We start from the raw sequence: 22,993 nt of genomic DNA on the forward strand, positions 1-22,993 counted from the left end.
AGAACTCAAAGAGCCTGTGGGACAAATCGTGTGTACAGACAAAGGCATTCTTGCGGTAGAACAGAATAAAGTTCTTATCCCGCCAACCTGGAACAAAACTTTCGCTTGGGGCTACGCGGACCTCAGCTGCAGGCTGGGGACCTATGAGTCAGACAAGGTTAGCACTGTTTCTTGCTCACTCATGTCATCCTGCTCTTCCGTGGTCTGGAGATCCTGCTTCACGGGGGTGGGGACAGCTCAGGCCAAGGGCTTCTCAGCTGCTCCTCCGTAGCCCAGAGGAAGGGAGAGCCTCACTGCATCCAATCAGGATAGAGGAGCTAGTGGACAAGTCGTGTTTCCTACAGAAAAGCCTCTCCTGGAAGGTTGTGTACCAGGGGCTAGCAGTTTGCCTTCCACTCCAAGAACTCCTCCAGGGGACCCTAGCCAACCAGGTATTCAATATTTCTGCCAACCAGAAGACTCCTTTTGAGTCACTCTCCCACTTACCAGCACTCCTAAATGGCTGGCAGAAAACCTGCCACCCTTCCCCTAAGAAGTAGTTGTGGCTACCATTTTGAGTCCCGTTGGCGTCTCTTGGAGAGGCAAAACATAAATGATCCTTCGGGGTTGTGCTTGCCCCTTGACAGTGCCCTCCTGAATGCATGAGGGACACAGCGCGTGTCTGTAACACACTTCTGTTTGGTCACATGGTCATGGTCAGCAGCACTCATGGTTTTACATTCCACCTGCTACAGCGGATGCGTCCTTTCACCAGCTCACACCCTGCATCTCACATAGCATCACACAACCTGAACATTTTCCTTTTTTTTTTTTGAAATTAAAAAGAATTTACTAGAAAGCTATGATTTACAAATTAATCTTTTATTTTTACAATGTGGTTGTTAACCATTATTTAAGATCCATTATATTAGATAAATGCAGGCATATATAATAGGTAAGTAACTTGTTTTAATCAAAGAACTGAGTCTCTTCTGTTACATGTAGAGGTGGCAGAAGTATAGAATTCATAACAACATAGTTATAATATGGCAGATTTATCAAACATTATTGACTATTTGATGTTGCTTCAAATTCAAGTGTCTAATTTCTTTTTTTTTTCCAGCAACTTCAGTTGCTCATAATATCTTTTTTTTTTTTTTTTTTAATTAGTTGGAGGCTAATTACTTCACAACATTTCTGTGGGTTTTGTCATACATTGATATGAATCAGCCATAGATTTACACGTATTCCCCATCCCGATCCCCCCTCCCACCTCCCTCTCCACCCGATTCCTCTGGGTCTTCCCATGCACCAGGCCCGAGCACTTGTCTCCTGCATCCCACCTGGGCTGGTGATCTGTTTCACCATAGATAGTATACATTTTCCATCACACAATCTGAACATCTTTTTCCCTGACTGGAGAAACTGGAGACCCCCAATATGAACAAAGTGCTTCTTCTTATGATTTTCAACAGCAACTACAGTTAGGAGGCTGTAGGGCGTAGTTCAGAGTAGAGCTTTAGGGAACCAGCCCAGCAGGTGTTTGCAGGACGCAGGTATTTGCCCGGGAGGGACCCACACAGAGGTTCTCTTTCACTTGCTATGCTTGTCATGTCTCAGAAGCTTGTAGTGCTTGATGGCATGTGTGTCTCACATCTCTTCTATTTTACAGGCAGTGACTGTTTATGAATGTTTGTCGGAGTGGGGCCAGATTCTCTGTGCGATCTGCCCCAACCCCAAGCTGGTCATCACGGGTGGAACAAGCACGGTTGTCTGTGTTTGGGAGATGAGCACCTCGAAAGAAAAGGCTAAGACTCTCACTCTCAAACAGGTAACAGAATGTGAGATGGTGGACCTATTCCACCCCACCTGCTCATGCTCTAGAGAAACTGAAAAATTTCCTTAATTCCCAGGCAATTTAGACATTAATGGACAAGACCAAGAAATATATGTTCTTTTGCTAGAAATGGATCTTAAAAAAAAGTAAATGAAAAATCAGAGGATACTATTTCTGAAGATGATCCAAGCTGTCCTTTTTTAAAATCTGAAGCAAGATATCTTTAGGTGATATAGGTTTTTTTTAAAATATATTTAAGTAATGTCAATGTTTCTCAGAGTTATATGTAGGTTAAATTCTTGCAAACCAGTTATATTTGCAATTGATTCATAATAACTTCTTTTCTGGATGCTTTTTATTCATCTATACCATTAAGTTGTTGATTTTTGGCTTTTCTTTTTCTTCATTTATAATATTCAGAACATGGCAAATTCATGAAATGTATTCAGAAAAAACATTGGTGATCTTATTAACAAGAATTTTTGATTACTTGTTATGAGCTGACTCTATCATAAATGTTTAATCAAACCAAGAATTCTTTTATCATGAAACCATAACCTTTTTAATATTTGATTTATAAGTGAATTTACTGTAAGTTTCTTTTTAATGGAGTTTATATCTAGGTGTTTTCTGTGATAACAAATTTTAAAAGTAGTGTAACAGTAATATCTGCCATTTACTGAACACCTGCCGTGTTCAGGGCACTGTGCTGGGGGTTTAAAAAATGTAAAACTGCAATCCTGACATGTATACAAGATCATTATCAGCCTGAGCTAATTAACACCTGGAAAAACCACAGCTTAGAGAACTTAAGACACAGGTCCCCGTCACATCTAGTGGTAAAGCCAGGATATAAATTCAGTTCTGTGTGATTCCAAAGCTATTTTAAAACCAGACTCAGACAAACAATGCTGTTTTAAATATCTATAGAAAGAATTGAGCCCCTCTTGCTTACTCCAGTGACCATCTCTATTGTCCAGAAACTTCAGTGGTTGTTGGGTCTAAAGGTGAGTCCTTGTGAGACACGGTCTCCCCATGAGCAGGTGCGAGGCTCTCGGTGAAGTTTGCTGATCCATACACTCCTGCTTAACGATATTTTCAATTTAGAAAATGGGCTTCCAAGCTAGCTAGCGTGCCTGCTAGCCCCTCAGTGCCAAGTACTTCTCACTTCAAACAGCCTTCTGGGTTTGCTAAATATATAGTAAGGGTGTGTGCATCACCAAAATTTGATAAATAGTAAATACTCAGAAATTCCTGACAGTCATCTGAATCTTTTCATTCAAAATGTTTGTTTTCCTGCACTACCATTTCCCTGGATCCTGTTTCTCTTCATATCCCAGCAAAAGAGAAACATGTTTATTCTGGTTTGAGAACAGGTCCCTCTGGGGTGCAGGAGACGCCCAGGTGTTTCCAGCTCCGTAACAGGTGCTCAGCAGACAGGTCAGAGCTGCATTTTCCCTGCATCTTTCTGGGACCATGTGTTACAACCACGCACTTACATTTAAAAAAAAACAACACATCCAATTGTAGTTCCGTAGAATGGACTTGGAGGAAACGACGGCAGATTCCGAGTTTAAATTCTGAATTTGGGGACTATGATGGACACATCTCGGTGTGGAGATGGAAAGTGTGAGAAAACCCCATCTGGGTTGCAGTTGCGACTCCCCCTTCCTTCTGAGATCCTGGGCTGAGTCCAGGAGAGAAGTAAGATAATAATGGAGAGTGGCGTCTCCCAAGTCCTCCACACTTCTCTCTTAACCCCTGTTGGGGTAGGCAGGGACAGTGGTGAGAAGAGAATGAGGGCCTTCCAGATGCTGCTGCTCAAGGCGCTCTCTGCTATCTGCACGCCTCTTGGTTCGCAGTGCGCCCAGCTGTTTGGAGTCTGCTAAGGAGCATGGCCACTGTGATCAGCCTGGTCTCATCTGTTCCCCTTTTAGGCCTTACTTGGTCACACTGATACGGTCACCTGTGCCACCGCGTCGTTAGCCTATCACATCATTGTCAGTGGGTCCCGAGACCGAACCTGCATCATCTGGGACCTGAACAAGCTGTCATTCCTAACCCAGCTCCGAGGCCACCGGGCTCCCGTGTCTGCTCTATGTATCAATGAATTAACCGTAAGTCGTAAATTGCTCACTTGGTTTGTATGTAGGAAGACACGTAGCTCTGGCCAGCATAATAAAAAATAACTGCTTTCTAAGTTGATGGACATGCATCTTATAAAAGCCACTTGGTTTAGATGTTGTTTGCAAAAGCAAATGAATATTAAAGTTTGTAACCCAGGAAACAATTCTGTCTTAAAATCCTATCACTGCAGCAATACTTCAAAGAGCAAGATTTGGTTCAAAATAAAACAGTCTAGAATGTGCTTTTTTAAAAGCAAGAAATTTGTGGGGTCTGTTAAAATTGTTGAAGTTTTATGAAATATGTTCCAAGTATTTATAAAGTGAGGAGAGTAATATTTGGGTACCCAAACAAGAGAAAAATTGTTTTAAAACGGTTTTCAAAACAGATTCCAAAAAAAAAAAAACAAACAGATTCCAAAGGTATGGGGGGAAAAATGGCCCTCAAGAATACAGTGAAACAGAACAAAATAAATGTGCTGGCATAGGAGCCCCCATGCAGACTGGGCAAGGAAGGGGAAAAAGTCATTGGTTTGGGGTGTTGGGAAGCAGGGGACATTCAGGCTAGATTTAGAGAGAATGAGGTCTCTGTGTCCAGGGGACAAATTCTCACATATGCAGGTCAGTCTGCAAGTTAATGAGAACCCCCAAGCTCATCACTTCTTAGCTGTAAATATTCACTCCCACCCTCGCTGTCAGCCCCGCCAGGGATCACAGTAGTGACACAGAGTGGTCCTAGCTTTGTCATACCATCAGCCACAGGCAGCTTTCCTTTCAAAGGAGGCATATCTTTAATTTATACCGGAAGATTCTGAGTATTGAGTACTGTGCTTTCAGTCAAATACCTTGCAGTCACTCAGAGAAAAAAAAGAAAAGGAAATTTACTCATTTCTACTTAATGGCACTTGCAGTTGTGCCATGGACTTGCTAAGTCTCGTCTGACTCTCTTGTGACCCCATGCACTGTAGGCCGCCAGGCTCCTCTGTCCATGGGGATTCTCCAGGCAAGAATACTGGAGTGGGTTGCCATGCCCTCCTCCAGGGGATCTTCCCGACCCAGGGAACGAACCTGCATCTCCTGCATTGGCAGGTGGATTCTTTACCACTGAGCTACCAGGGAAGGCCTGTTATTAATGTCACTTAGATTGTTTCATAATAATAAGAGTAATCAGAGTCAGGAATGAGTGGGGAGTGTGTGGGGATAAGAGAGTCAAATTTGTTTTCATATATATTTGAAAGGCTTAAAATGTTGTTTAAAACAGCACCTTCGGTTGCTCCTGCAAAGGCATCTAAGAGGAGGTTTATGGAAATGTCAGCGCAGCAGAACCACTCTGATCTTCACTGTGTTGCTCTGAGTCAAATACATAATTGCACTATTTCAAGCACTTTGTTTTATGATTGTTCTTAAATGCTGAGGATTTTATTTCTAGTTAGTTGTCATTGGGGCCAGCATACACTCACTGGATTGCAATAGTTGCTGTGGACACTACAGACGTGTTAGATTTTTCCCTTTGAAGATTCATTTGTCATCTCCATCACTCATGAGAAGATTTCTATTTCTGTTACATTTTTGTAGCCATCATCAAGTCTGCCTTACTGCAGTCTACACTTTGGGCATAAGCTGCCTTGCAGCTGCCCTTTAATTCTCCTTACTCAACCCTCATAACCACAGGGTTTGCTCAAATGCACTCTAATCGAGGCGCCCTGGAGTAATTGCAGAATGTCTTGCGTAGTACATCATGGGGTGGCAGCCTCCCATCTCCTACAGAGACTGAACCCATTAATTAAAACTCAGCTGCTGACACTTGTCGTCAGAGGTGGTTAAGGGGCTGATCCGGAGGTAGACACAGCGGTGCTTTGCTCAGCGTGGTTTTTGTTTGGGTTTTTGTTTGGTTCTTGCCACCTTGGTAGACTGGGGGAGAAGGGGGAGGAACAGCAGCAAGACCAGCACAGACAGCGGTTTGGAAAAGCACTGGGTCACACCTGCCTTCCCTTCCCTTCTCTCTTGCATGGGTCCAGCTGTTTGGTTTCTAGCTATCCTCTTTCTGATGTTGTTGTTGTTCACTTGCTCAGTCATGCCCAACTCTTTGCAACCTCATGGACTGCAGCACACCAGGCCTCCCTGTCCTTCACTGTCTCCCAGAGCCTGCTCAAACTCTTCGTCCGTTGAGTCAGGGGTGCCGTCCAACTATCTCGTCCTCTGTCATCCCCTTCTCCCACACGCAATCATTTCCCAGCATCAGGGTCTTTTCTAATGAGTCAGCTGTTCACATAAGGTGGCTGAAGTATTGGAATTTCAGAATCAGTCCTTCCAATGAATATTCAGGACTGATCTCCTTTAGGATGGACTAGTTGGATCTCCTTGCAGTCCAAGGGACTCTCAAGAGTCTTCTCCAACACCACAGTTCAGAAGCATCAATTCTTCGGCACTCAGCTTTCTTTATAGTCCAACTCTCATATCCATACACGACTACTAGAAGAACCATAGCTTTGACGAGACAGACCTTTGTCAGCAAAGTAATGTTTCTGCTTTTTAATATGCTGTCTAGGTTGGTCATAGCTTTTCTTCCAAGGAACAAGCATCTTTTAATTTCATGGCTGCATTTACCATCTGCAGTGATTTTGGAGCCCAAAAAAATAAAATCTGTCACTGTTTTCATTGTTTCTCCATCTCTTTGCCATGAAGTGATAGGACTGGATGCCGTGATCTTTGTTTTTTGAATGTTGAGTTTTAAGCCATCTTTTTCACTCTCCTCTTTCACTTTCATCAAGAGGCTCCTTAGTTCCTCTTCACTTTTTACCATAAGGGTGGTGTCATTTGCATTTCTGAGGTTGTTGATGTTTCTCATGGCAATCTTGATTTCAGCTTGTGCTTCATTCAGCCCAGCATTTTGCATGATGTACTCTGCGTAGAAGCTAAATAAGCAGGGTGACAATATACAGCCTTGATGTACTCCTTTCCCAATTTGGAACCAGTCCATTTTTCCATGTCCAGTTCTAACTGTTGCATCTTGACCTGCATACAGGTGTTTTAAGGAGGTAGGAGAGGTGGTCTGGTATTCCCATCTCGAAGAATTTTCCACAGTTTGTTGTGATTTACACAGTCAAAGGCTTTAGCATAGTCAGTGAAGCAGAAGTAGATGTTTTTCTGAAGTTCTCTTGCTTTTTCTATGATCCAGTGGATGTTGGCAATTTGATCTCTGGTTCCTCTGCCTTTTCTCAATCTTGAATACCTGGAATAGTATACCTGGAATACCTGGAAGTTGAATACCTTGAATACCTGGAAGTTCTCGGTTAACATACTGTTGAAGCCTAGCTTGGAGAATTTTGAGAATTACTTTGCTAGCTTGTGAAATGAGTGCAGTTGTGCAGTAGTTTCAGCATTCTTTGGCACTTGCCTTTCTTTGGGATTGGAATAAAAACTGATCTTTTCCAGTCCTTGGCCATTGCTGAGTTTTCCAAATTTGCTGGCATATTTATTGTTTTTGATGACCATCTTCCAATTCCTGTATGTTGTCCTACGCCCACTGGCTGTACTGAAATCCACCAGATCATTTCTGAAGTCAGACCTAGCATCACGCCTGTCAGACTATCTCAGGGATACAGGAGGCTGCCTGGGATGGTGTAGAAGCTTTGGGGTGTCTAAAGGGCCCAGCGCACTAACTGACATACTGTTGATGCTTCAGGAAGTATCTTTGTTTTGTTCCTTTAACAGTAGTGGGTGGTTTTCTCACCAAACTGGTAGAACTTGAAGGAAAAGCTTCATTTTTGTTTTTTTTTTCCGCCATCTTTGGAACTCATGAAAAACTGACTTATCAGCTCAGGGAGTCTTAGGGTTTATTCAGTATGCCAAGGAATGACCTACATACTAGCTTTCTTCTTTTCTGTTGTGAATACAAATTTGTAATAGGATATTACAGTGTTACCAAGATTTCACCTTTTCGTTTATTGAAGGAGAGCCCCAGCTGTGCCAAACTAAAAGATTTCTCTTCTACCCCATGGCTTTTGTGATTGGGCTCATTTTGTAAAATTAAGTGGGTTCCTACCTCTTGGTGGAAGGTATAAATAAATTTTGTAAACAGTAAGGGTAAAAGAGTGGTTATCACCTCCTCAGATTACAGATAGCTTTGACGTGGAATGCAGCAGGGCTCTTCTGAGTATGTGGAAGGGCTTCCACCTCCATCACCAGATCACCTTGGCCCGTCTTCACGCCACCTTGAATTCTTAAAGAGGCCTCTGTTCAGGGTATTTTTTTTAGTCAGCAAGCTCTGGAGTCCAGGCTGCCTCAGAAATTACCCAGTCACTAGTCAAAGCACTTAAGAGGGTTCTCGAGAGCCACACCAAAGATTCCATTGCTTCCGAAAGGAGCGTGTCCTCTCCCAGGAGTGACGTTTCTCTTCCCATCTCAGGGGGACATCGTGTCCTGTGCCGGCACATACATCCATGTGTGGAGCATCAACGGGAACCCCGTCGTGAGTGTGAACACGTTCACGGGCAGGAGCCAGCAGATCGTCTGTTGCTGCGTGTCGGAGATGAACGAGTGGGACACACAGAACGTCATCGTCACGGGACACTCGGATGGCGTGGTCCGGGTAGGTCCGCTGTGAGCACACGCACCGGGGTGCTTGCTGCCCTAGTTCACCCGAAGCTTCTGTAGCTGTCTGCAGGTGAAGACACCTGGAGGTTGTCCTGCCGTTTAGCAAACTCACACTCAGATGTAGACCTTGGCCACTGGGTTATCAGACGTGGGGAGCATCAGTGACTCAGCCTCTTTCTCCCCCAGTAAGTAGGTGTGTTAGTGCTATTGCCCACTTGACACAAGATCACTTAGACACTGTTTCCCTGTCACGCTGGGATTGCTAGAAGTGTCAGCTCCCCAAGTGTTGGCCTTTCAGCCCGTCAGATGGCTTCGTAGGGAAAATGAGGACTGTCTATTCTCTGCAGAGAATCACAGAGCTCGATCATGCTTCCAGGGGCCTCTCATCATTCATTCCTTTCCTGTCTCAGATCCTGGGTGATTTTACCTGAATCCTAGATCCGTTTATCCTTTTCTTAGTTTTCATGTGTTGAAAAGAAAAGAAAGTGAAATCGCTCAGTTGTGTCCGACTCTTCGCCATCCCACAGACTGTAGCCTACCAGGCTCCTCTGTCCATGGGATTTTCCAGGCAAGAGTACTGGAGTGGGTTGCCATTTCCTTCTCTAGGGGATCTTCCCAACCCAGGGATCAAACCCGGGTCTCCCGTATTGTAGGCAGACGGTTTACGGTCTGAGCCACCAGGAAAGCCTATGCGTTCATGCGTTAGGCCTCTACCAAAAATGGAATCCACGGAGTGTTTACCTTTTTAATCTGTTCTAACACCTTGGGTGTTTCTCTCGGGAGATTTTTCTTTATGTCCTTCTTTAATTGTGCTCTGTAAAAGGAGAGAGCAGCTGGTTGCTGCCCTTGTAATCACAGTCACAAGCAGAGCTACCCATTGAGGCCATCGGTCACTCCCTGGCCACACCCTGCTCTCAGACTCTGGGCACACACCCAAAAGGCACACCCCCAAAGCCGCAGGCCTGCAGAGCAGCATTCCAGATTACTCCACCTGTGAGGCATCGTGAAGAGCACCCTAGCCAAATACATCTGGGGCTCCTGCTTCCTGTACACCTTCTTGGAGGTGTAAAGTATATATCAGTGTATGCAAGCCTCACAGGGGTTTTTGTAGGAAATAAGGAAGTGTACATAGTTTAACTGTGTTTCTGAAATCTGTTTGACCCCATTCCTTTTCTCTTGACCATGAAAAACCCACTGACATCTCATGCAATACAATTTGGGGAGAACTGTTTTATTTGTAGGCAGTTCCTGCCACATTTTTCAAGATACAGGGAAACCTGACTGTACATAATAAGAGAAATCAGGTTACCTATTTAACCCTGAGAATCCATCTTCATGCGGTAACTCATAAATTGTTTCTGTAATCTGTTCAACTGTATTGTTTTTTTCCCATGCTTATTTAAATTCAGTTTTGGAGAATGGAATTTTTGCAAGTTCCTGAAACGCCAGCCCCTGAGCCTACTGAAGTCCTCGAAATGCAGGAAGACTGTCCAGAAGCACAAATCGGTATTGAATACTTTCTAAGTTTTGCAGTATTTTTCATGTTTCTTTCTTTCTTTCTTTCTTTTATTTTAAATCCTTATGAGTAAACTTACATCAGCTTACATTAAGCAAGAGCCTGAGGTCGGGCATTGCTGTCAGAAGCGGTCTTACTGCCTGGTAAGGGCTGCCTGGTAAGAGCCTGGCGGGCTCACAGAGTTCTCTAGTTTATCAGGCAATACTCCGTGCGGTAGTGTCTCACAGTCAGCTTTCACATCCTACAGTAAATACAGTTACAAGCTTCCCAGAATACCAGAGGCTTGGGCTTTCCGTTCTGAGAAATACAAAGCAGGTCCAAGAGTCCAGTGTCCGATGAGTCAGGGGGCCACACCTCAGTCCCACCAATCACTTGAACAGCTCAGTGTGAGTGACAGGGCAGCATCCTGTTTGTAAACTATTCACAGAGACAGACCAGAGTCCATGCTCTAGACCCCCTCAAGAAGGGCCTTCATTACACAGAAGCCTGGTGATCTGTATTCTTGTTGTTTAGTCAGTAAGTCATGTGTGACTCTTTGTGACCCCATGCACTATAGCCCACCAGGCTTCCCTGTCCATGGGATTTCCCAGGCAAGAATACTGGAGTGGTTTGCCATTTCCTCCCCCAGGGTGTCTTCCCAGCCCAGAGATTAAACCCACGTCTCCTGCATTGGCAAGCGCGTTCTTGGTACCACTGAGCTGCCAGGGAAGCCCCAGTCTTTGTTCTATATCTGCTGCTGTTTGTGAAGCACTTTAACATTTTCCAGTGAAATATAGAGATAGATTTATTTGTGTGTGTGTATATTATATACACACACAGAATGTTTGGAAATGGCACCAAAGAATCAAGGTAAGGTGTGCTTTGGGTTACTGAGTCTCCAGAGAAGTACCTATCACTAATTTGGATCAACTGGTCCAAGACTCTTCATAGAAAGGAATAGGGCTTTAAGTTCAACCTCTAGATCGTCTCACCATGACTAATTTTTGTACACTGAGAATTCAGCATGAGTTTGACAATATGAGGAAGTTGCTAAGGGAAAAGGCTTACTTACTATCAGAAAGACACAAATCCTTCTCCTTGTAAGCTGACAATAGCTTTTACTTTCTTTGCTAGAACCGACGGACAGGACATTGTAATGCTTGTATTACTTTAATGCATGTAAATTTCCACATAGACAATTGCAGCTCCACTAAGAAGAAAGTCATCTGGGTGTTTGGAGACCTACACTCAGAATTCAGCTCAGTTTGTATTTGAAAGTTAATAACTATTGTGTGTCAGACAGACATCAGCTGTTCAGTCTTAAGAGAAGTATGTCCTTCTGCCCTCCTCTTAACAAAGCTTGTAAGTGAATAACAGGGAAACACGAATAAGGAGAGAAGAAGGGGTCAGATTCAGGGAGGAGAGACATTTGTATATCTTCATCCTCTTTATGTTTTCACATTGTGGACAAAGTTTAGCAGGAGTGGCAGAGGCGGAGAGCAGCCCACAGAAAGGGTTAACTTGGGACCATGTCAGAGTGGTAGGACTCAAGGGCAGGGGCCCAGATGAAAGAGAAGACAGACTAGTGGCTCTCTGGAAATCAAACCTGTGTCAGAGACCACTGTTTGAAGACTTTCATGATCATAAGCCATTGGGTTAAAAAGAAAAAACACCTGAAATTAGCCAACCAGCTTACTAATGTTAGTAGAAGTGTTAATCGCTCAGTTTTGTCCTATTCTGTATAATCCCATGGACTGTCTCCTCTGTCCATGGGATTTCCCAGGCAGGAATAATGGAGTGGGTTGCCATTTTCCTCCTTCGGGTGGCTTCAGGTTTGATCCCTGGGTCTGCTTCATTGCAGGCAGACTCTTTAACACAAGCAAATTAAGTATTTGTCTTGTTAAAAAATATGCGTCATGGACTGGTGCTTGCTCACTTGTTTGTTCGTTTGTTTTTGGCTGAGTCAGGTTGTAGTTGTGGCACGCAGGATCTTCATTGACACACGCAGGTTCATGGGCTCCAGAGCGAATGGGTTCAGTAGTTGAGGCACGCAGGCTTACTTGCCCTGCAGCATGTGAGATCTTAGTTCCCTGACCAGGGATCAAACCTGTATCTCCTCCATTGGAAGGCGAATTCTTAACCACTGGACCACCAGGGAGGTCCCTGCTCGCTTGTTCTTGCTCTCTCCTTTGTTCTAGTTACATATGTTTGAAAGTAAGTGAAAGTGTTGGTCACTCAGTAGTATCTGACTCTTTGTAACCCTGTGACTGTAGCCTGCCAGGCTCCTCTGTCCATGGGATTCTCCAGGCAAGGATACTGTAGTGGGTTGCCATTCCCTTCTCCAGGGGATCTTCCTGACCTAGGGATTGAACCCGGGCCTCCTGCACTGCAGGCAGATAGATTCTTTACCATCTGAGCCACCAGGAAAGCTAGTTCTCCCTCCTAGTTTTTGCAAGGGAATTGAGCTGAAGAAATGCACAATAACAATGGAAAGAGGAGGAAGAACAAAATTCTCAGTTAAGATTTCTATCCATAGTCTGTTCATCTATGCTGTCGTTTATATTGACTGCTATGTGGAAGGCACCACGTTGGGACTCCTCTTCAACTGACCACTGTCTTATAGAAATAATGACCAAAAGTAATAGTTTCGGGTGAGAATTTTAAATGTGTGAGAGCCATACAGCTGTTAAAGGAGCCCAGAAGAGAGAGTTAACTTTCTGTTGCAGAAACCACATAAGATTTTAGAGAAAGAAGCACTTAAGTTATGTCTTGAGAGATAGGTCACATCGGAACACACAGAGGTTGGGAAGATGGGTCCAGGCGGGGCCAACCTGCATGCGCAGAACAAGCTGCAAGGAGGAGCAGGGCTGCGTGGAGAGCAGAGTGGGCCCGTCCAGCTGAGCTGTGGCCGTGAGGCAGGTGCAGGTAGCGAGAAATTCATAAAGGCAGGCTTTGGCCAGATTGTGAAAGAATAAATGCCGATATAATGATTTGGGCCAAAACAGTCTATGAACTCTGAAATTCTACCCTTCTGCTATCATACCTAACTGAAAATTCTGGCAAATTATTTGTCTTTATGGCTTCCCAGGTTGAGCTAGTGGTAAATAACCCTCTTGCCAGTGAAGGAGACATAAGAGATGTGGGTTCGATCCCTGGGTCAGGAAGGTCCCCTGGAGGAGGGCACAGCAACCCACACCAGTATTCTTGCCTGGAGAATCCCATGGACAGAGAAGCCTGGCAGGCTACAGTCCATAGGGTCACAAAGAGTTGGACACAACTGAAGCGACCTTGCATATTGTAATACTGAGCTTAAAATACTGTCTCTTGTGTCTTAACCAGTAGAGGAAAAATAGCTGTGGGACAAAGCTGGATCTAACCATGATGTGTGTGTGTTTTCTAATTCCCCCAATGCATCACCCAGGGCAGGAAGCCCAGGACGAGGACAGCAGCGATTCCGAAGCCGACGAGCAGAGCGTCAGCCAGGACCCCAAGGACACGCCCAGCCAGCCCAGCAGCACCAGCCACCGGCCCCGGGCGGCCTCCTGCCGAGCCACAGCCACCTGGTACAACGACAGTGGCTCGGACGACTCCCGGCGCTGGTCCGATCAGCTCAGCCTCGATGAGAAAGACGGCTTCATATTTGTGAACTATTCAGAGGGCCAGAGCAGACCTCATCTCCAGGCTCCCCTTAGCCACCCCCACCCCAATCCCATCGAGGCGCGGAATTACAGCCGATTGAAGCCTGGTAACTCGGAAGTCCCATGTCTGTTTGTCAAACCTTGGGGGTTGGCCAGGGTCGGTGGACTGAGGCGGAGGGCTGCAGCTCTTCTTTGCCCCATCCCTGTGACCGAGGCCACCCGCTGAGAGGGCCTCACGTTTCTTCTTGGGTAAAGTGGACCTAGAGACCCTTGGAGATTCTATCCTACAGTAGTGCATGCAATATGTTGGGCATTTTGTAAAGAAAAATAATGTCAAACCAAAACTTCATTCATTCACAAATTATGAAAGCTTTTGAAAATGGGTAGGCTGGGGATTACGGATAAATAGATAAAACTCTATTCACAGAGAACTTTACCTGTGATAGAGTTAGGGGCCAGGTCCTCAAATGGAGAAGCTGTGTCTTGTACTGGGGGTTTCCCCCTCTCCACGATTGTCCTTGTGAAGGCCTCACTGAGTCCATGGTCGGTGTCAGGCTAGACCGCTGGACCTTTAACAACCGAGGCAGCAGAGACCAAGAACCAGAGGGGCTGCCAGAGCTATGTTCGGCAGCACCCTGAAGTGTTAGGGGCCACCTACTATACGTGGGCTCCCCTCGTTTCGTCAGTCATGCGTTGCCCTTTTCTGCCCCAGGGTACCGCTGGGAACGGCAGCTGGTGTTCAGGAGTAAGCTGACCATGCACACGGCCTTCGACCGGAAGGACAACGCGCACCCTGCCGAGATCACCGCACTGGGCGTCTCCAAGTAAGTGGCCAGCTCTCCTGGGGCCCAGCTGGGTGCCCACACTGAAGCCGTCTCCGGGGAGCACAGGTTTCATCTGTCCTATCCTGTGGGGCTCCACCAGACAAACCAGGACACCTGCCAGTGTGTGGATTTCACTTGTGAATTTCAAAAGCCAAAAAACTTTGCCTTCTCTGTTCTTCAGAGATACTGCACGGTTTGATGCATGGAGGGTCGAGATGGAGTGTGCATTCGGGCTCAGTGCTGTTCTGTCCCTGTCCACGCTCGACCCCTCCCCAGCGCACACACCCACCGGGGACCGGGGTCACAGGGAGCTGCGGCTGCGTGGCGGTGACTCTGCCGTGTCTCCTGCAGGGACCACAGCAGGATCCTCGTGGGCGACAGCCGGGGCCGGGTGTTCAGCTGGTCTGTGAGCGACCAGCCTGGCCGCTCAGCCGCCGACCACTGGGTGAAGGACGAAGGAGGGGACAGCTGTTCAGGCTGCTCCGTGCGGTTCTCTCTCACGGAAAGACGGCACCATTGCAGGAACTGCGGTCAGCTCTTCTGCCAGAAGTAAGATGAGATGCAAGCTTTCTTTTAATTAAAAAACTGATTTTTATTTATTTATTTTTAGTTGCTCTGGTGCGCAGGCTTTTCTCTAGTTGCAGCAAGCGTTGGGGCTACTCTCTAGTTGCGGTGCTCGGGCTTCTTATCACCGTGGCTTCTCTTCTTGCAGAGGCAGGGCTCTAGGTGCACGGGCTTCAGCAGACATGATTCATGGGTGATTCATTCACCAGTTGCCTGGTGGCACGTGGGATCTTCTTCAGTCAGGGTTTGAACCTGTGTCCCCTGCATTGGCAGGCTAGCCGACTCAACCACTGGACCACCAGCGATGTCCTTGATGGACTCAAGGGATTGTGTTTCATTTTATCAGTATAAGCAGTACTGCAGTGCACACCATTATAAATGCCCTCTTCATACACAAGCTGGAGCTTCCCTAGAGGAGATACCTCGGGAAGGAATTGATAGCTGGCAGACATAGCCCTGCACTTAACTAGCTATTGCCAGATTACTCTCCAGAACAGTAGTGCTAGTTCACTCTCCCTCCAGCAGGATACGTCAGTTCTTGCAGTGCTTATTCATACCTGGGACTGCCAAGCTTTTCCACGTTTGCCAATCTGATAGCCAGATTGTGTTGTTTTAACTTGCAGCGTTTCTGAGGTTGAACATCTTTTCATATGCTCATTGCCAGTTTTGAGTTTCCTCTTGGGTAACTTGGCCCATTTCCCCTTTGGGTTTGCTCTTCTGTTTTTTCCCACCTCCTGGAGGAGTTGTTTTGTATCCTGGGCTCTGATCCTTTGCCTTATATATGTCTTGCAGCTGTCTTCTGCCAGTCTGTGGCTTGTGTTTTTAACTTGATGTATGTTTATTTTCTGGCACATGGGTTTAGAATTTTGATGTAGTAGCATGTGTTACTTTTTATGACTTTTGCTTCTTTTTTTGGCCTTAAAAAATCTTTCTCTGTCCTGAGGTCGTAAAGATGGCTTTGTTCATTTTCTTTTAAAAGTTTCAGTTTTGTTTTTCACATTTGGGTCTTTAGGTTCAAATCCATTTGGAATTTATTTGGGGGTACGACATGAGGTGGGGATCACTTATATTTCCCGGGTACAAAGAGTCAGTTGTCTCATATGCATTGATTCCTTGCCCTCTCTGTCATACTCTGGGGTCCCACATACGCATGTTCAGGCCTTACTTTCTTTTTTTTAAGATTTATTTACTTACATATTTGCGTGCTTAGTCACTCAGTCATGTCCAACTCTTTGTGACCCTTTGGACCATAGCCTGCCAGCCTCCTCTGTCCATGGGATTTCCCAGGCAAGAATGTATGTATGTATGTATTTTTGACTGCACTGGGTCTTCATTGCCCTGCGAGGGCTTTCTCCAGTTGCAGTGTGGGCTACTCTTCGTTGTGGTACACGGGCTTCTCCTGTTGCTGACAAACATCCTAGGGCGTGTGGCCTCAGTACTTGTGGCACACAGGCTTAGTTTCTATGAGGTATGTGGGATCCTCCCGAAACCAGGGATCAAACCCATGTCCCCTGCATTGGCAGGCAGATTCTTAACCACCAGACCACCAGGGAAGCCCCAGTCCTTAGTTTTCATGGCAGACAACAGAAAAGATCCCCCAGGCAGTACTCACTAATATTTATATTGCCTTACTCAAAAGATGCTTTCACAGAACACATAAAGTGTATCATTGCTCCTGAGCCAGTCACTGAGGGGCCGTGGCTTACTGGAAAGGCTGTGGTCTTGGCTTTACACTGCCTGGGTGCTCACTGGACTGTTGTCCATTGTGTCATCTCAGCATATTACTAGCACTCTCTGAAATCACACATGAGTTTTGTAAAGCACCAGGTGCAAAGTCTGGCAGTATAGGTGTTTAGTAAGAAGTGTTATCATGATTATAAATTTTTTTTCAGACTAATGTCTTAAACCTTTTCTCCTGAGATGTCTGATTCAAGGTGAGGTAGCAGAAAGTTGCTGCCAGCCACTTCTTACAGGAATTTCCATGATGGCAGAGGAATCTGTCTTGAGCTTCTGTGCTTTGAGACACCCACTCTGCGAAGCCTAGTGATCTGGTAATTTCTGGTCATCACCACCTCCATATGTCTGCTGACACACATCTGTTCTTTGTAGTGTTTAATTTTCTAAGTACTGTTTACATATAGGTAATTCTTTAAATTATCCCAGGCCTTCAAATGTTGAATGAAGGCTTTATATGAAAAACCAACCAAACAAGTGACTGATGATGACATAATGGGCATGGAAGGAATGCTGTCCCAGAGGGCATAGCCCTGCGATGATCTTTTACCCTTGAGCTGCTAAGGGAGCTTGCCAGCATTCCTAAGGGTCTCCTCAAAGTCCAGTCCCTTAAACCTCTGAGGCTGGTGGCACGTCCCTTATTCTCTGGACACTTCTACTGGTAGATTAATGGAGGAAACAAAATCTTCAGTCTTGTGAAAAGCCAAGCTCAAAGTGACGGAGTGCCACATTCAGGGTCATATCCTGCTTTATGCCAGGAGTAAGAATGCTTTCTATAAAGAACTGGAACATCTCTAAGTGTGTATTCCACCTCAAGAAATTCTGTCACGATAAACAGAAAATGAGAACATTTGGACCAGACAGAAAAGTCAAACTACAAGAAATGACTGAAGAGTGAGTCAAAGTGATTAAAAGCTCAGAAGAACTCTTTAGTGACCAAAGTATCTTTTAAAATGAGTAGTAAGAGCTCTAATGCCCAGGGAAAATAGGCTCCAAGTAAAGACACTGGCATACCGCCCAAGGTGACAAGACATGAGAAAGAATGCGCTACTTCCATCCTGCACGGGAAGAATGGCCTCTGAGCTGTTGACTTCCCTTGGCTTCATCCTGTAGGAGAATCTTAACTTTTTTTTTTAATTCTCTTTTGTCAAACAAATGGCTTGCCTTGGTTTATTAGCACTTTTCTTCACAGAATGAAACAAGGAATACAGCATTCCTTGTGGTCCTAGGTCAAAAACCACGTGACCCATACCCGTGTGGCCTCTGGCACTCTTCTGACACAAGATGGTCTTGAGTGTTACACTGCAGGCTGTCCATTCTGTTTTTAAATTAGCATTTCGGAGCCCAGTGGTCCAATGTGGGAAAAAAATCCATAACTACCTGGTTTTACCTCTCCTTTAGGTGCAGCCGATTTCAGTCAGAAATCAAACGCTTGAAAATCTCCTCCCCAGTCCGTGTCTGTCAGAACTGTTACTACAACTTACAGCACGAGAGGAGTTCAGAAGACGGGCCTCGGAATTGTTGAAGATTCAGCAAGCTGATTGGAGACCACGGTCTGGAGACTCCGCTTCCCGCCTCCCCCATCACAGCTCGCAGCTCGGAAGGCATCGAAACAGTCTCCGTTTACACATCTCCGCGCGTCTGAAGTGTGGGATTCAGAGGGAACACTGACTGAACGGGTGTCAAGTACAGTCGTGGGGCAGACACTGCAGTGAGCAGCACAGGAATACGAGGTGGTTCCCAGGAGCAACATCTCAATATCCGACTCTCCCTTAACAATCGCTGTCTCCAAGAGAAAATCCTCACGTGTTAACTGTTCTGTTCTCGCGTCTCGTTTTTGTAGAGCTACTCATCCTCAATTGGAAAAATCAACGACTACAAAAAAAAAAAAAAAAAAAGGCTTTTAGAAAATGGTTGTAAATCTGACTTCTTTGCAAGTAACTGTGTATATTGTAAATAGGTACAAAGGCCTTTTTTTCTAAATAAGGACTTAACAGCCTGTAACATGAGACTTCCAACTAAACCACTAATTCAATGAAATGCTTATGGTTTGTCTGACATCCCTCACCAATTAATTATAAATATTTTTTTTTTAAATCCTCAAAGACATTATCTGTGGTCTTTTTTCCTTCCCCCTTGCAAGCCCAGCCCGTGTGCCCGATGTCCTTTCTCTCAAGTTGCCCACGGTATCTCCACTTAACCTAAGCTAGTAACCAAAACAATGTCATGTGGACCTTCTTTAGGAAACAGTGTGGGAGACTAGGAGTCTGGCCCTGAGATACCCTGGCAATCTTTGGGCATCTTGCACATGGCTACCCACCACCTCGGTGTTGTTCTGATGTCATAAGGCCCCACGTAGACTTCTCTTTGGACTGCCCTGTGGTCAAAGCATCCGTTCTTAGCACTGCGCCCTGGTGGTCGGGCAATCCACGCAGTGCAGGAAACAGCCCTGCCTCAACTAATGGAAATATATTTGCATGTAACCCAAATTAGCTTCTCTTGCATAGAACATAAGAAGTATGTGTCTTTGGTGACACTAATGTTCTACTATAGCTTATTTTCCAAAAAAGGGGTTAAAACAAAAGAAAAAAGTGTACAGAGTTAACATGTAAACCTTGATGTAAAACTGGATCATGTCAGAACTGCTTATAATTAACCTTTACCATTTAATGCCATCTACCTGAAAACAGTGAGATTTATACTGTATCAATGTCTATTTTTTTGTTTTTGCTATGAATATAATTACAGTATTTTAATATTTAGTTATTTAATTTGTTCTACTAGTTGGATACAGAACACACAAATCCAGGGAGACTAAAGCTGGTGGGGGCGAAGGGATAAGTTTCGTTTACAGAAAAAAAAAAAAAGGCTTTGGTGGTGGGATTTTTTAAAATGTGTGTTATGTACATATATAAATATATATATAAAACAAATGAAACGATTAATCTAGATTTTAACATTTTCAGATATTTAGTGATAATATTATGAACAAATCTAAAAGCCCTGTGATTTGAAAAACATAGAAGCATTTATGGCCCAGGAAAGGAAGGACAGGCCTTCACACCTCTCGGAGTATCATACGAAGGACAGCGGCTTTGGCATTCCCGATTTTTCATCTTTAGGCCCTGGTGACAGGCACACTTATGCACTAAAATGCACATATATGCACATGCATTCATGCATAGGCATTGGTACAATAGTAACCTTGTACCTAATGGGCTGAAACCAGCTTAAGAACAAATTTGTTCTTCCTGATAACTAGGTCTCCAAGAGAAAAATATAAAGGCTGCTTTAGTGCCTTATGCTTACTAAATTTACACCTTTATTTACCTAGGTTTGAGCCTACTGTCTATTTATGATTACATATCAAAATTGAGGAAAACACTTCCATTTCTAAAAGTTCAAATATACTTATTAATAAAAGGATTATTGGCATTAATACTTTAACTTGAAGAAAAGTTGTGTTCTGTTTTCCTTCCTGTGTCTCCCTCTCCCCCATCTTCCTCCCTCCCCACCCCTGCCCCCAGCCTTCTTATTTCAATTCTCATAAATAACGCTGGGTGTTCAGCAGTTGCAGGACTTGTGGTCTCACCTAGCCGCGGGCTTTGCCCCTGTCCGGATCTAGAGATGAGTTGTAGCAGTGTTATTCTACACTTTTTAAAAGAGGCGTCCTCCTTGTGTCCACGAACCATGTTTACCCCAAACCCAACGGCAGAGATGTTCTTTAAAGACTTGAATATATGAATGTCTGTACGTAGTTACTTAAAGGTTATTCCTCTATGTAATATGAAGTTATATGAGATGAACACTTTTAAACTTTCCGACACAACTTCCATAACTAGAAGGTGGAAACCAAAACCCTCATGATAGTCTTTCCTCTGGCAGCTGGTGCTGTGGGCAACCGTTTTGTTCAGTGGGGTTTCTTTTCCTTTTTGCTTTTAATGCAGAAATCACAAATCACTCACACACCCAAGTACACTCACTCACATAAACTAATCGTGTCTCTGGATGTCTTTCTGTGTTCCACGTACATTGTTTACCAACATACATTCTCAGCATGTACATCCACCTTTGTGTGGTCCATGTTCTTTCTCTGAGAGTACCTCACAGGGCTTCTGCCTGATCTTTGTAGTGGTTTGTCCATCCATCCATTCATTCATCCGTGTTTTCTAACATTTGTGTGTAGTGTGGCATGGCAACGTCATGCTTTTGAAGAGGAGACTAGCTGCCCACAGCAGCCATCCGTCTGGATAATAGCAAAACACTCTAGATAAGTTATTTTGCACTTTCTTATGTATAAAGTTGGTAGAAACTTATTTTTGCTTTGTATCATTTAAATACATTTTGTTTGGGTAAATGAACTGTGTATAAAATATTTATGCCATTAAAACTGTTTTTAGAAAGTATTTTTAATTTCAGCAAGTTTGGTTACTTGTTGCATGACTATTAACCCAGCTGACTTTTTGTGTCAGTGCAATGTATATTTTTTTGTCCTGTTATTAACTTGTAAGCCCTAGTAATGGCCGATTATTTGTACAGCAACCAGAAGTAAATTGAAGATACTGGCTAAGACTGGATTGACTGTGGACTTTTGTACTATATTGCAGAATCCAATATCTGTTCTTTGGTGGTTATGTAAAAGGCCTGAAGAATTACTATCTTAGTGTGCAATCTGTGATAACTGAATGTTCATTGTATATCTGTCTCTGATGCAAAAAGGTAGAGTAACACAATTACAATACATGATTAAATGCAGTAGTCCAGATACTTTTTTTTTTTTCATTTCAGATAAATACCTCCTATTTACCACCCCCAGGAAAAAAAGAAAAAGTTTTAACGCCAGCTCTTCAGAGAAGGAAAAACAAAATTGAGGTCCAATAAAACTTTTGTGTAGTTCTTTTCTAGTTGTGAATATATCTTTCAGAAGCACCTGCTTAAATTCTCTGCTTGCAGACGTGTTGGCTGCTGGGATCTGGCTCCAGTTCTAGTGCAGTCCACATTTTAAAACCAGGCTTTCCGCATCCTGAGTTTCCCAGTGATGCTGGACTCCCGGGGCTAACTGTGTGCACAGCCGCAGGCAGAGACAAGTGGCTCTTGGGAGACAGGACCTTCAGACTTGAGTGAACCTCTGGGAAAGTACTACATTTCATGGTTTCGGCTCCTTTTCCCTGAGCTTCTTCTCTTATCCATCATATTGTGAAATGTAAACAATGATAAATTATACCTCTATCTCCAGCCCCTGCTATAGTCACATCAGGAATATTCTGGTGTCCTGCCCTCTTTCCGGAAGCACGGCGCCCTCTGTCATCAGCTAGACTTTCCATTTCGGCCTTTGATCTGGAAGTGTTAGCAACTCACATCTGTTTTTATAGTTACTAGCTTATTTGGTTTGAAAACTGACTTCCCAGAAAGGGGGAATGTAGAAAACACTTAAGTTTATTTAGGCTGCTTTAATGTCTTCTTTCTAAATATACTAACAAAATTTCCATTTCATCTTAAGTATAAATAGTAGAGTCCTACTATTGAGGATATTGTGCTTATTACAAATTCCCCCCCCCCACCCCCCACCCAGTACAACTCCACTGTAGAGCCAGAAAATAAAGGAATGCTAAGAATTTCCAAGACAATAGATATTTCTTCAAAAATAGATCAGTGATAAGAGAAAACGAAGAGCAGTTCTCATTGTTTTAATGTAGTACCATTCATAATCCTAATGACTTCAAGAAGAGTTCCTGCAGGGACAGACTTGCAAAAATTTTTTTCAGAGTTTAAAGGAAAATGTGCAAATGATCTTCAGGAAGTCCCATATCTGCCTTTTGATTCTCCAGTAAAATTTCCTCTTCACCCCTCATTTCAAGCCCATTTGGAGTGTTGAAGAAGCAGAGATGGAATTGCTTTAGCACTGGCTTAGACTTTCTTGCTTTAACAATATTATCATTTCCCCCTACACTTTGCAAAGTTCCTTTTTTATTTACATATTGTTCTTTTGACTTTTGCTAGAAGTGGCTCCAAGCTCAGCTACTGGACTCAGAGACAGCGCGGTGCTGGGGGAGCCTCGGCTCGGGCTTCGAAGACGGAGACTTCCAGAAGCCCACGTTCAGTCCCTCTTGGCGCACCAGGTTTTCTTGTGTCAACAGTGACTGTGACCATGGGATGAGTCTAACGTAGGGCTTTTCCAACTCTTTGGTCTCAGACTATTTTGA

General features: G+C 44.3%; 1 protein-coding gene across 6 annotated transcripts in view; it reads left to right on the plus strand.

Annotated features, from left to right (window-relative positions):
* The window catches only part of WDFY3 (WD repeat and FYVE domain containing 3), a 282,380-nt gene extending 260,694 nt beyond the window's left edge, over positions 1 to 21,686 (plus strand). For all 6 annotated transcript variants that reach the window (XM_043906285.1, XM_043906283.1, XM_043906282.1 and 3 more), the window contains 9 exons: positions 3 to 157; positions 1,652 to 1,810; positions 3,754 to 3,933; positions 8,348 to 8,530; positions 9,945 to 10,041; positions 13,452 to 13,775; positions 14,381 to 14,492; positions 14,844 to 15,041; positions 18,192 to 21,686. In XM_043906285.1, coding sequence (XP_043762220.1) covers positions 3 to 157; positions 1,652 to 1,810; positions 3,754 to 3,933; positions 8,348 to 8,530; positions 9,945 to 10,041; positions 13,452 to 13,775; positions 14,381 to 14,492; positions 14,844 to 15,041; positions 18,192 to 18,315 — 1,532 coding nt within the window. In that variant the 3' untranslated portion in view covers positions 18,316 to 21,686. The remainder of the gene's footprint in view (positions 1 to 2; positions 158 to 1,651; positions 1,811 to 3,753; positions 3,934 to 8,347; positions 8,531 to 9,944; positions 10,042 to 13,451; positions 13,776 to 14,380; positions 14,493 to 14,843; positions 15,042 to 18,191) is intronic.
* The last annotated feature ends 1,307 nt before the right edge of the window (positions 21,687 to 22,993 follow it).

This window comes from Cervus elaphus, chromosome 6 (assembly GCF_910594005.1).
Source record: "Cervus elaphus chromosome 6, mCerEla1.1, whole genome shotgun sequence".
NCBI classification, from domain to species: Eukaryota; Metazoa; Chordata; class Mammalia; order Artiodactyla; family Cervidae; genus Cervus; species Cervus elaphus.